Genomic DNA, 13,278 nt, shown 5'->3' with positions numbered 1-13,278 from the left:
AGTTTAACAAATCAATTTTTTAAGCAAAATGGGGCACATTACTTCCCACCTGCTATAAATAGATATAGATACAAAAAATAGATAGTTCAGAGATTATCAACAAAAAAAACGATAAACACAAATGGTTATAAAATAACTGTGGTACTGGCAATTTCATTATCATACTTTAATTTAAAAGTGTGCATCTTAATCATGAATGTATTCAAGTCGAATGTAAAATGACGTGCTTTTTATTAGCAGACCCAAGGGCTTTACTACTACACTCATGTTTCCTATGTTGTACGGATTGTCAACCTTTTTTGACGTCGGACAGTATAGAAATAAACATATAAATTGGTTACATGAAGTGTGATTAGATCTGACTACAAACAGTATACCGAGTGGGAAACATCCTTTATCATTAGTGGTAAAGTAAAATCCACAATTAAATGTTCCTAAGGGAAGGAGTATCATAGTATTCAATGTGGTAGAATATCTCTAATATTTTTTACTTTGGTAACAATTTCAATGCATTTTTAATTGACTTGACTTTTACATGATATATGTACTTTTACTGAAGCTTTGAATACTTCATCTACTTCATCCGTTTCCCTGCATTACAACACTGCCATCTTGTGACCAAAATAACAGACGCACCCAGTTACACCAACATAAATTAAATTGTCTACAGTTTTCACGAACATTTCAGCCAAACTTAAGTTGGAAAGAATTATATAAACGCTCGTTGTGTTTGTTTGATTCGGCTTTAAGTCGTGCGAGTTTTAAGGAGGAACCTTAAATCACACAGCACGGGTTGTTTCAGGATCGAATAGTCTGTGTGAATGTGTGTGCGCCTTTGTTATTCCGCCGACTGGAAACACACATCCACTCAGTTTCTGTTTGACACGCCACCGGTACCTGTGGTTTGAGCTTTGAGTGAAAAGTCTTTTAGTTTGTATAATGTCGGACGCTTTGTTGACGTGGTGTGTGGACCAGCTACACCACAAGTTCGGGTTGGAAGCGTGTGAAGACATCGTCCAGTAAGAAATGTTAACGTCTACTTTTTAAAATCTGACCGTTAAAGTGCTGACTGACTGCTAGCTACCGTTAACACATTAAAGTAAACGAGGAAAATAGCTAGCTGTCTCGATAGTGCTGTATTGTAATCTGTTACGGTTAGGTTTTACAGTGTAATTATTGGAAGTGTACCTAAAAATACTCCAAATTTGTGTGTGTGTTTAATCTACACCCTTACTTAAAACAGCTAGCTATATAAATTTGGCATTATAGCTGTCACGAATGCAGGTAGAAGGTTTGACAGGTGTATTAGCCAGTAATTAGCAAACGGTTAGCCATAGCTTTCATTCCTTAACTTCTCAGACCTAATTAAATCCCACCTGACACATTGACACATCCTGTTTGACGCTGTATCTTTGCCTTTTAATCATTTGAATGATCCGATAACGTTTTATACTTGACTGTTATAATGATTTATAATTTAAAAAACAGTGAACTAGAAAGGCTGGAAACTATTTAGTAAGTTTACAAATACCTTAAATTATAGGCAGATGCTTCATAGGACCTGAAAGCTGAATAATAATTTGTGCCATAATCCAACGGTGCAATACTCTGAGCAATAACTCATCAGTGCAATTATCTGACATACTGCATTTATACTTTTAATTTAACAGTGTTGTCTTGCTGTATTAAACAATTTAACTTGTATTTGGCAATTATATTTAATTCTGGCATTGATATTTGAATCACGATGGAGCCCATTTCTCAGCATTTTATATTGTGTCTTTATTTCTCATTGTATTGTATATATAATGCTCATATTTCACGTATTTCTTACATCTATTTATATTTTCTATATTCTTTATGCCATATATTTTGTCATGCTTCTCTGTATCAGAGCAACTGTACCGCCCGAATTTCCCCCTGGGGATAGCCTAAATAAACTATTTCTGATTCTGATTCTGAAAACAAAAAGTATATTTTACAATGTAAACACAAACACTCCTTTTTATTTTTTTCCAAACCTTTGTTTTCATTTTTTAGAGACAACTGTTCTAACATTCTTTTAATCACAGATAGTTTTTCAAGTATAGGTTAATGTGTGAGTTTTTTGAGGGTCAGACAATTATTTCCCAATCAGATATGTAAACTTTTAAAAAATAAAAGAGTAGTAAACCCACTCCTCAATGGTGCTCTTTCTGTCAAATGTCTACACATCAGCAGACATGCAAGAAAAAAACTTATAAGTAACTACCTCATCAAAAAGACAAAGACAAACAATAAGGGTGGGAAATCAACATCTACTTGCTGCAGAATGATAAATGTAAAATGTATGTTTATTTCCAAACCTGCTATATAAAACAGGACTGTTATGTATCCTTAATAGTATTTGAAAAATGAAATCACATAAAGCACCCTTAGCAAAACATTTCTTGAATTAAAAGTGATAATAATCCAAACACAAACCATTAATCATTGCCTGAAGCCACACAAATGTAATAAAAAAAACAACCCTAAATTAAATGGGAATTGTTACGTCCTGCTGTTTAGATATATTCTATCCATCGAAAAAGCCGAAGAGATTGAGGAGTATGTTGGAGACCTCCTGCAGGGCACAGATGGGAGAAAAAGGCACTTCATAGATGAACTCCTCAGCAGATGGAAGAAGACTCAACGACAGACGGCGGACACCACAGGTCTTTTCCTTGTCAAGGAATCCGTTGCATCAGCAGGTAGGCCATTAAATGTCGAACTAATCATTGTCTATAAATACATTTCAACTAATAACCGAATGCAAATGTTATACGATTTTCAAATGTGCTATCCAAAACATTTATTACTGTCATTTGCTCTCCTTTCCTAGATTCACAAGACATGACCAAAGACACCCAGAAGAAGGCAAAACGCAAGGGTCGCAACAAACAGGAGGTGATGACTGTGAGCCAAACAGAGCCGGAGCCAGAAGCAGTCAAAACACCCATAGATCTGAGGAGGGTGAGTTCACATCAGCCAAAACATTTGTTCTCTTATTATCTACTTTGAGTACAACAATGACACAACACGATAAGTTCATTTGTAGATGATACTTTTTTGTGTGCTTATTTACTAACTTTTTTTTCCTCTTCAATCATTTCTTCTATTCATTTACTTTTTTCTCAGGCCCAAGAAAACAGTAGTACTTCTTCAACAAAGAAGAAAAATAAGTTTGTCAATCTCTATAATACGGAGGGACAAGACAGGCTGGCTGTCTTACTCCCAGGCCGACATGGCTGTGAGTGCCTTGCCCAAAAGCACAAACTTATCAACAACTGCATCAGCTGTGGTCGCATTGTGTGTGAGCAAGAGGGCTCAGGGCCCTGCCTCTTCTGTGGAAGCCTGGTACAAACGTCCTTAGATTCCATTTTTTCCCTACATTTTTTTCATTGTTTTTCTTATTTTCTAGTAAAGTATTATTTACCTGCTGTTTTTTCTGATTCAGGTCTGCACTAAAGAGGAGCAGGAGATCCTGCAAAGAGACTCCAACAAAAGCCAGAAACTAAGAAAGAAGCTCATGGGAGGTGAGAGTCCAAACTAGTCAGATTTATAAAATTCTGAACTTGAGATATAAGGGTTGATGCGATTCATTTGTTTTTATTTTGGCGACAGACACTTCCGAAAGAGATTATCTCCCTCACCAAGAGGCCATGATGAAAGCTGGCTTGGAGAAGGCTGTCCAGCACAAAGAGAAACTGCTGGAATATGACAGAAATAGGTATCATGAAAAACACTTAACTGGACATTTTGATCACACTAGAAAGAAATCATGAAACTTTGTGATAACACTCACCTATTTATTTATGGTCCCATTCAAATCCAGTGTCAGGAGAACGCAGGTTCTGGATGATGAGTCGGACTACTTTGCCACTGAATCCAATCAGTGGTTGTCACCGGGCGAGCGAGAAAAGCTGAGGAAAAAGGAAGAAGAGCTGAGAGAACTTCGCCATGCCTCTCGCAAGGACAGGAAGATCACGTTGGACTTTGCTGGTAGACAAGTGCTTGATGAGGGAAACGACCTCAACGAGTACTACAACAAGTAAGATAATCTGACACTGCATCAATCAGACCTACAAGGACAGATTTATTTTGTGTAGAAAAGCTAATTAGCTTCTCTTTTTGCATCATTTGCAGGTTGGATGAGACCCTTAAAGCTATGAACAATGACTCCATGTCAAAGTCACCAACCTATTCTGAGAGAAAAGGTGGAAGACAGACCCTCGGCGAGCTGGTCAACCCCAACATAATGCAGTCTGCTCCAGAGGTTGGTCATTTTTAACATGTATACAGCATCTAACAATAATGTTATCTTGTAGTTCATTTTTAGCACTATATATGACAATATTTATTTTAAAGACCAGTTATTTGTACCGTTATAAAACTTTATTTAGTTAATTTATTAAATTTTCTATCATGAAATCTTTGCAGATTTTATTGTTTAATTCTTGTAATGAAAATGCTTTCTAGTGGGTGGACGTTGGAGGCAGTGGAAAGCAAAAGAGAAACGTGGATCAAGGAAAGAGTTCTGCGAAGGACAAGGGAGCAGAAGAACGTTCCAAGCTGCGGCTCCAAGACAAAGAGCTGCAGGAGATGTCTGATGGAGGCTGGTGCCTCAGCATGCACCAACCATGGGCTTCACTGCTGGTCAAAGGCATCAAGAGGTAAGGAGTAAACAAATGGTTGAGCTTTGAAGAGCAACAAAATCTCAGTGCAAATATAAATTCTGCAGTTTTGTAGAGACTTGTTTACAGTTTAGTGCATCACATTGCATTTTGTTTGGTGTGTGTAGGGTAGAAGGCCGAACTTGGTACACGTCTCATCGGGGTCGTCTTTGGATTGCGGCTGCAGCCAAGAAGCCCACCCCGCAGGAGATTGCTGAGGTGGAAGCCATGTACCGCCACATCTACAAGAAAGGTAAACATGCTGTACACAACAAATCAGAAAAACGGCCAGTTAAGACCAAAGACCAAATAAGTTAACACCAGAAGTGATCTGCTTCTACTTTTATTTACATACAGTTCTTTAATTGAAATGAACACATCTTTGAAACCACAGCTACAGAGTCTGATATGTTGCCAGTAGTTCTGTGTGTTGGTGGATCTTTGATTGCTCTTGTTTCCTGTGCAGAGCCCAGGTTTCCTAAAGAATACCCCACTGGCTGCCTGTTGGGCTGCGTCAATGTGACCGACTGCCTGTCTCAGCAGCAGTTTGGAGAACAGGTCAGTGAAACATTTTGTCCCCTTATACTTTCTTTATTTCTTTCCTTCCTTTTCCATTTTGATGGATGCCGCCAGGGGTGGGGGGTAATTGTCGTGTATTTCATTGTGTATGTTGTCCATGTTAAACACCATTTAAAAGTTGTTGTGAAACATTATGCTATATCAGGGGTACGAATGGTATGCATTATTTAATCAAATAAAAATATAATAATAATAAAAATAATACTTCTAATTTGAAGTTTTACAAAATGCTAAACTTAATTGAAACGCAGAACAAATCAGAGATGTTGGTGGCAGTCAGGTGTTACACCAGGTCATGGTGCCAAATTATATGCCAAAAACCATCACAGGCAGACAACTATACTGTTTTCTTTACGCAGTAACAAACATGGCTTTGTGTTGAGTGTCCGTGTATCCTTATCTGTAGCAAAACTTTTTGTTGACTTGCTGGATTGTTTGAGGCTGTTCTTGTTGTTTTTTGTGTTGACCTTTGGAGCTCAACAATTGAGCTTACAGTACGCAATGCAAAAAAACATGCTGTTATAGTACTGAATTGCAGTTAAGTTTCAGGTATTGCAAGAAGTTTGAAACACTGCATTTTTACTTTATAGACATCCTGAGGCTTATTTCATCACAAACTGACAGTACGGGACCAAAAACACTGTTTTAACAACTTAAGTGATCTGTAATTGTTAATGATTGATTTAAAGTTGCTTAGAGAAAGTTCAAACCTGCTAAGCTTTATTTGTTTGGAGCCTGACCAATATTTTCTAAACTCTTTCTTGTGTATTTCTTAAAGTAAGAGATTCTGTGTTGAACCTGCATTTTGTTCCTTATGTGTAAAAAGACTGCAGCATCATCTCTTACCAGCAGAGGTCAGACTGCACCTTTTCACCAGAAGCTCTTTGTATGTTTACAGTATTTTCCACTGGAGACAGTGTGCACCACAGGACAAACCACTGAAACACAAATCCAGACCCTCATTATACCAGATACCTTCCACCAAAACACATCACACTGGCATCCGTCTATTGTGTTTATACAGTACACATTATTAGCAACTTGTTTTTTACCTTACAGCTACAGAAGACACAAATAGCAAAGAGCACTCTCTCAGTACTTTTAGAACAATGGAGTGGGTAGTGCTGCAGTCTATGCTCCTGTTTTTATATCTGATTGTTCACACTTCAAGTGAAATCCTCGCCTAAACAGAGTGTTATGAGGGCTCTGGTTTGACTCTGTGTGTGATGTGGCAAAGCGTGGAGCTGCTCCATTGGCAGTGCTACCTTTTTTTACTCATAAACTGTTTACTTGAGTTTTTACACCCAAATTACTTTAACGTATTGTAATTATTCCAAGTATTAACTGGAAAATACCCCTCATTCACCATTAACTCATCATGTGTACAACTGAGTTGCTCTCCCATTCGCCGTCAATGGAACACATTTAGACTTAATGACATTGCCATCCTCGTCTTGGCTGTTTTGCCTCCAGCTTTTGCTTCTTCTGCTGCTCACTGGTCTCATCCTTTTATAGTTTATTATATGTTTGTTAGTCTCAGTGCGGAAACCATTAATCAATTATTTGTGTAACAGAAAATGAATGACTCTTGTAAGACCATTTTAAAGCACAGATGCCGAACAGCTCTGCTCCCAGGCTCCTAAGCCTTCTCTGGAAGTACATAGAGATTTGAAATAAAACTATACATATAAAGTTGTGATCTCGAAGATCAGTTTCGTTCTCTTGGTCGGCACCTATGGTGATAAACGGTAATTTCTGGAGCACGCTTCCCAGATATCCAGACAGTGTCGCATGTGTGACGTCCACAGTTGGCTCCGGTTGTAACTCTTGATTTTCCTCGCTGACGGTCGCTTTCCTTTTTAGACTGTTTGCTTCATCTGAGCGTCGAATTTGTTTCTTTTTCTTTGGATTTTCACTTATTTTTGAAGTTGTATCTGTAGTCATCCATCTTTTCTTTGTTTGTTCAGCCATAGTAGATTACTGTTTACTCGCAACACTTGCAGAGAGCGGAAAAGCAGCCGCTTAGCTCCGCCTACCCTCTCTGGCAGACCAACCACTGCTGGCTGATGGAAAACACGTCACTAACTGGGCGTCGCTTGGGATTTTTTTCTGCAAATGTCGCCACAGACACCCAGTCCGTAATACTGTAAATGCAAAGGCTTTCATCAGTGGGCCATAGGCTCAGTCACCATTGTGTTACCTCAATTGGCGATAGATAGAGACTTAACAGACATTTATTGAAATGAAAATCTTTCAAAATTATTACTTTAAGGATGTAAGTTTGGGCTCTTGGTACTTGAGTCATAAATAAAGAAAGCAGTAACAATAGTGGTAAGTTGCCGCCCTAATCATTATACAAGTAGTGTCCTGAAAGCATGTTAAGAATAGCAACTTAACTAGGAACTTGTTTTTAATGATAGGGTTGAGATAATATTTACTCTATTTACTCTGGTTTTCCCACATCAGTCAAACACAAATACACACCCTCATTTTATTAAGTGTCAGTTTCTTTTTATTGTTTTTATGACTGGGTAAACCTCTTCATGTTATTCTACCACACAGAAACCCAGACATACACGAGGGATAGCGTACGGTGAAACAATATAAGCAGGAACATGTGCAAAATGCTACACATTGCACAAACATGCCCTAACCCTGCAAAGCTACAAGCCCTCAAGCACATGTACTCACATGCTCGTGTGCGATGTTGGATGAGAAAGTGAGGCAGATCACATTCAGAAAATGCAGAGTATTAAGTTCCGAATACAAAAACAGAGCCATGGAAAAGCAGTGATTCCCTTTAGGATGTTGTACTTCTGTGCATCTCTGCACACATGCTTTAACATATATTTCTTCCTGCTTGAGGATTGCTGTCTTATTTCTTAGTATCTCTGTGTTTGGGTAGAACAAAACAACAACTTTAGTAATGTGTGCTGCTTGCTACATAGTTTGCATTCTGACTGCTGGGACCTGTAAATCTAAGGGCTTTCTCCTTTTGTACTATGTCCTCATTCTCTACTCCACCACTCATTCCACCCAGGGCTGTAAAATCATGTTTGCAGGCAGTGTGACTGCCCTTTCATCCTGTGAAAGGGTGTGTGTGTGTGTGTGTGTCCACTTGCACTGAGCAGCCATAAATAACACCCCCACCCCAAAGAAGGCCCCTCTGAAAAAAAAAAAAAGGAAAGGCAGATGTAGAAAATAGTGAAGCAACCAGAGAAGAACAACAGCACCAAAGGCCTAATGATGGGGCTGAGCAGTTGCTTTTTCTCTTCACTATTTTGGAGAATGCAGAGACTATTAGCTGTTTAGCCTTTAGCAGTGTAAGCTTGCTTCTTTTCATGTGAGCAGAAGAGTGCATGTTGTGCTTGTGAATAGTAGCACACAGCTGAGCCGCTATGCCGGGAGAGTGGGTGAGGTGTAGGATTTACTGTCCTGTGTGCTGGCAGTTGTGGGTGGTTTAAAGAGGGGGGTGGTGGAGGACAGACAGCCATTATTCTTGAGGCTTTTCTAAATCTGCCCCAGTGATGTATGAAATATTTAGAGAAAGGAGAATGTGGGTAGATCAGGAGTGCATGAGAGAAAAAACCTCCATGAGCACAACAAATGCGGTAAATGTTTGAATATCAGCGATCCAGTGTGATTGCAGTCACTCCCCTGCTGGGGCGCTGTTGCATAGAGCACGATTGCAAAGCTGACAGACAGTGCAGGGAGACCACCCCAGGCAGAATAGGATTTCCATGTGCTTGAGTTGGACCAATTCTTTCCCTCATTAGAAATTGACTGGTGTATTGATCCATTCCCCCCCATAATCTCTCACTCCTCCCAACACCCCGGCCCCCCTTACTACTGATAATTGGCCAGCCATTATGATCCGTGCTCTGTCTCTCCACCTCTACCCCCCCCACAGTGCTCACTCAGCAATGGGTGGATATGTATGCCTGACCTTCCTACTGCAGCGAGGAGGGGGTTGGGAAAAAGATAGGTATGTAACGGAGAGAAATGGGAATGCATTTGCTGGAAGAGGCAGAGTGAGATAATTAAAAAGGAGCAGGCAGCCAAACTGAGCAGGATTATGGATGCTGGTTATCCTTCAGATACTTCGCACATGCAAATGACTCTTTACTGTGCAATATATTCAAATAACGCTTAAAATGAAGTCAAACAACATTACTATATTTTGAGAATTACATTCGTCTACAAATGCATGGACCAGTTCAGTACAGGCAAAGGCACATCGCACCCCATACCGAGCACAAATAGCACCATCAACTTACTCCTGTTGTGACGAAATTGATTGGATCAATCTACACTCTTAATAGATAGAAGAATAGGGTCTTATTTATTTCTCTGTTACACTCACTATCAACAGCAGCAGAGCTACACGGCTTAGTGGATACAAGTCAAATAGGTGTAGTCTTTAAGAGAAGGCATGCAGAGAGCAAAACCTTTTGACTCCTCAGTGTTGTATTGATTCATATGAAATAACAATGAGGGCAAGAAGCCAAGGTGGCCTTTGTGTGTTAATGTAACCTGTCCATGTGGTAACTATTTAAAGGACCCTTTAGATTTCCTGATAATGAAATGTTGAAAGGCTGGATGTTTCAACATACACAGAGGTTTTTGAATAGTAATGCAATTCCCCATTGTTTCACAGATAGGCATATTTTATTTAAATTCAAGTCTTACATAAAGCAGGTCCCATGGCATGTATCTATATCATGCACATACTGTATATCAGATGGTTTATAGCAGTGGTCCCCTGGTTGTCTATCATTTAGTAACCATCGACTCAGAGGCTTTATTAACAACAAATCAGTTTTATTTTGAAAATGAAAACATCAATAAGACATCAGCATACTGAAGGTATTCTGACATGTCACTGTAGGGAGAACAGCAGGTGTAAATAATGAAATGAATGATGGCTGAATTCCTTTTAGCTCTATCACTTCTTGGTTACTAGCATTATGTATGCTGGCTCACTGTCACACTGTCATGGCTTACTGGGACGCTCGAGTAAAGCAGTTAATGTTATTAGTAACACCTGTACTTTTCCTGCTATGACAAGTCAAAACGTCTGAACCAGTGACGTTAATATCACTACGACAGCCTTCAGACGTAATTCAAGCAAAGCCTTCTTGGTTTTTTATGGAACATAAAAAGTTTATGGGACTTATTACAGCAGTAAAATAAAACATTAGACTTGCTGGAGAGGGAGAGATGAAAATCACTAGAGAGCATTCCTTATGCAGAATTTAACTTTTTTGTACTTGAGAGTCTTGTTTAAAGTTAAGGCAAAATACTTAATATATATTGACTTACATATTTTAATCCTTTTCTTGGTTCCGTCTCCTTCCTTGTTTTTGGATTCATACTGTATGTAGCCACTTTTTTCACATATGTGATCAAAAATATGCAGACAGTGTATGTAACAGTATCATCTGCATACGGAATGTTTAATAGCATTGTCTGCATACATTTTTTGTATGCAACAGTATCATCTGCAAATGTAGGTAACATTTTCATCTGCATACAGTTTATATAAAACAGTATCGTCTGCATACAGTGCTAGTATAGCCCCTTTTACACTGCCACTTCAAGGTGGGATTATTACGCCTCTGTTATGTTTCGTCTTCTATATAAAATGCAGGGAGGCAGTATGGTGGGGCGAAGTCATTCCGCCTCTGAGCCGGATCGGAAGTAGTAACAGAGGTGAAACGGTAAACGGCGAAGCAGGCAGGGCAGAACAGCACCGTGTATGTATGTGAAGCACGCGCTGTTTGTTTTCACCTTGCGCACATTTTGCTTCCACAACGCCGGAACGCAAAGTAAGAACACACTGGGGCGGCTTAAAGTCGGTGCTGCTTGGTCCAATGTAAAATGGCAAAAGTGCCGTGATGGCAAAGCTTCGTTACGGTGCTGTGGCGGAACCGGAGTGTAAAAAGGGCTTGTGTAACAATATCGTCTGTAAAGAAATGTAACACTATTGTCAATATACAGAATGTATGTAACAGTCTCCTCTTCATACAGATTTTGTAAGCAACAGTTTCGTTGGCTTAGTGTATACGTATGTATGCAACTGCATCGTCTGCATATGAACTTACATATAATGATTATCAGATATAATTGTGTGTTTGAAGCACTGACTTGGAATTTAATCCAGAGGAACAATGCCAGAACAGTTGAACATACATTTATTATGCTTCATAATAATTATAAAAATCACAATCCAACGCATTGTTTGGAGAGTAGTTGTCTTTTGTGAATGTTTGTTCTGCTGGTTCTATTATCTCAGTGTTTCTCTCCTTGCATCAAAGCACACAGGCCCACATTGTACTTTTATCTTTTTAATATCCAGCTACTTCAACAATTCTTTACTTTGTTCTTCATTGTAGCTTCCAGCTTCACTATGAGTGCATATTTGACCCCACTGTTGCAGGATGCACTGTATATAGCCTGATGTTCAGTAAATGTATGCGCACAAGCTCCTGTCAGATAACTGGAGCCATTGGCTTACCACATCACATAGCTGCAAGCCGAGCCACTTATCTGTTAAAAGAAGTGCCGGTTTCTGTGGAATTCCATTTGAGCAAGCTCTCCCTTTGACCTCCACAGTAGAGCTCCCGTGCTTGTTAGGCCGGCTGGAAGCTCGGACTGATGCCTGCGTTTCCTTGTGTGGTAATGTGATATTTATATGCTGAAAGCCTTCCTGCCAGCATGCCACACACACACACACACACACACACACACACACACACACACACACACACGCTCACAGGATATATTGGACACATTCCAAAGGAAGGAAAGTCAGGCATTGCTATTTTTTTCTCTTTCCCCTGTTTCTCTGTAGCATTGCGTGAATCCTCAGCAGAGGCTGCTCCCCTCTCTTCCTGCTCCCCTCCCCCTCCATCATTCCTTCCTCACATCCCCCCCCCCACTTTCTCCCTGACAGTATGTTTTACAGGTCAGGGCTGTGAAGCTTTACGTGGTCGTGGAGAATTCAGATCATGCTCAGTGAACAGTCGTGCACACTTACACGCCACTATGCATCTTTCTTTCTTGCTTTCTCTCTGTATCTCTCTCTCTCGCTCTGCAAAACCTCAGTCACACACTAACACACTCACATTCCTCCCCTTCCTCCCTTTTCCTTGCTGGGCAGTTTGCCATGGCAGAGAGGTCAGACATCATGTGATTCTGCAGTGGTGTGTAGAATGCATTCAGCCCTGCGTCCCCAGGCACTGGATGACAACCAACCAAACCTCAGTCACAGGTTTTCAACTGCATGAAAAATACATAAAACCATCTGCCAGACTTGAAATGGCCCGCTACACTGTTTATAATTTCACTGCTGTGCTCAAACTACTTCATTGAATGTCACACAGCTTCTGCTGTTAAGCCCCCTTTATTATCTCCACTTCTCTTTCATTTTGTTCTGCTCGTTTAATAGGGCTTGTTCCTCCCGCTGTATGCTGATCACACAGACTTGGAACAATGATAAAAGCAACGTGAGTCATTTCAGACAGCTTCCTTTGAAGGTTTGAAAGACAGTGGTGTTGATGAAAATAAGTCAGAATCAAAGCGAGGTAAATGGAGAGCAAGCTGTATGAAGTGTTAGACTGAATGCTGAGCAGGTTCATTTTCCTCTCTCTTTATAAATGATGTGATGCTGCATTGCTCTTTTGAATCAGACCTCTTTAACTCATGATTTATTTCTGAGCTGTTTTATTTTCGCTCTTTTTTGAACCGGAAATAATGTTGTTAAAGTCAAAGTCATTAGATAGTCATTACTCCGGTTACACTCATTTAGAACATAAACAAGAAAGGCTGCAAGCTACTCATAATATAACAGTGTTGACTCATAATATTGACTGTAACAGAATAGGGTGACAAATGTTAAACAGTTCCTGTTTTGTAATCAGTGCATTGAAAATAAGACAGTCTAATGAGGCTTTAGTCAAAAGGACACATTCTATATTCCTAATATTTAAGCAGGTTTTACTATAAT

General features: G+C 39.6%; 1 protein-coding gene across 1 annotated transcript in view; it reads left to right on the top strand.

Moving 5' to 3' along the window:
* The first annotated feature begins 883 nt into the window (after positions 1-883).
* trip4 (thyroid hormone receptor interactor 4) overlaps positions 884-13,278 on the top strand; it is an 88,783-nt gene continuing 76,388 nt past the window's right edge. Inside the window, exons 1-11 of the mRNA XM_069661041.1 lie at positions 884-1,019; positions 2,548-2,729; positions 2,861-2,991; positions 3,157-3,375; positions 3,476-3,554; positions 3,643-3,748; positions 3,854-4,069; positions 4,165-4,294; positions 4,498-4,691; positions 4,820-4,944; positions 5,158-5,249. Of these exons, the coding sequence (XP_069517142.1) occupies positions 940-1,019; positions 2,548-2,729; positions 2,861-2,991; positions 3,157-3,375; positions 3,476-3,554; positions 3,643-3,748; positions 3,854-4,069; positions 4,165-4,294; positions 4,498-4,691; positions 4,820-4,944; positions 5,158-5,249 (1,554 nt within the window). The 5' untranslated portion in view covers positions 884-939. The remainder of the gene's footprint in view (positions 1,020-2,547; positions 2,730-2,860; positions 2,992-3,156; positions 3,376-3,475; positions 3,555-3,642; positions 3,749-3,853; positions 4,070-4,164; positions 4,295-4,497; positions 4,692-4,819; positions 4,945-5,157; positions 5,250-13,278) is intronic.

The sequence above is a fragment of the Semicossyphus pulcher genome, unplaced genomic scaffold (assembly GCF_022749685.1).
Source record: "Semicossyphus pulcher isolate SPU_LCO1_2020_fin unplaced genomic scaffold, fSemPul1.0.p SCAF_1, whole genome shotgun sequence".
NCBI lineage: Eukaryota > Metazoa > Chordata > Actinopteri > Labriformes > Labridae > Semicossyphus > Semicossyphus pulcher.
This window is presented reverse-complemented; position numbering and strand designations above follow the sequence as displayed.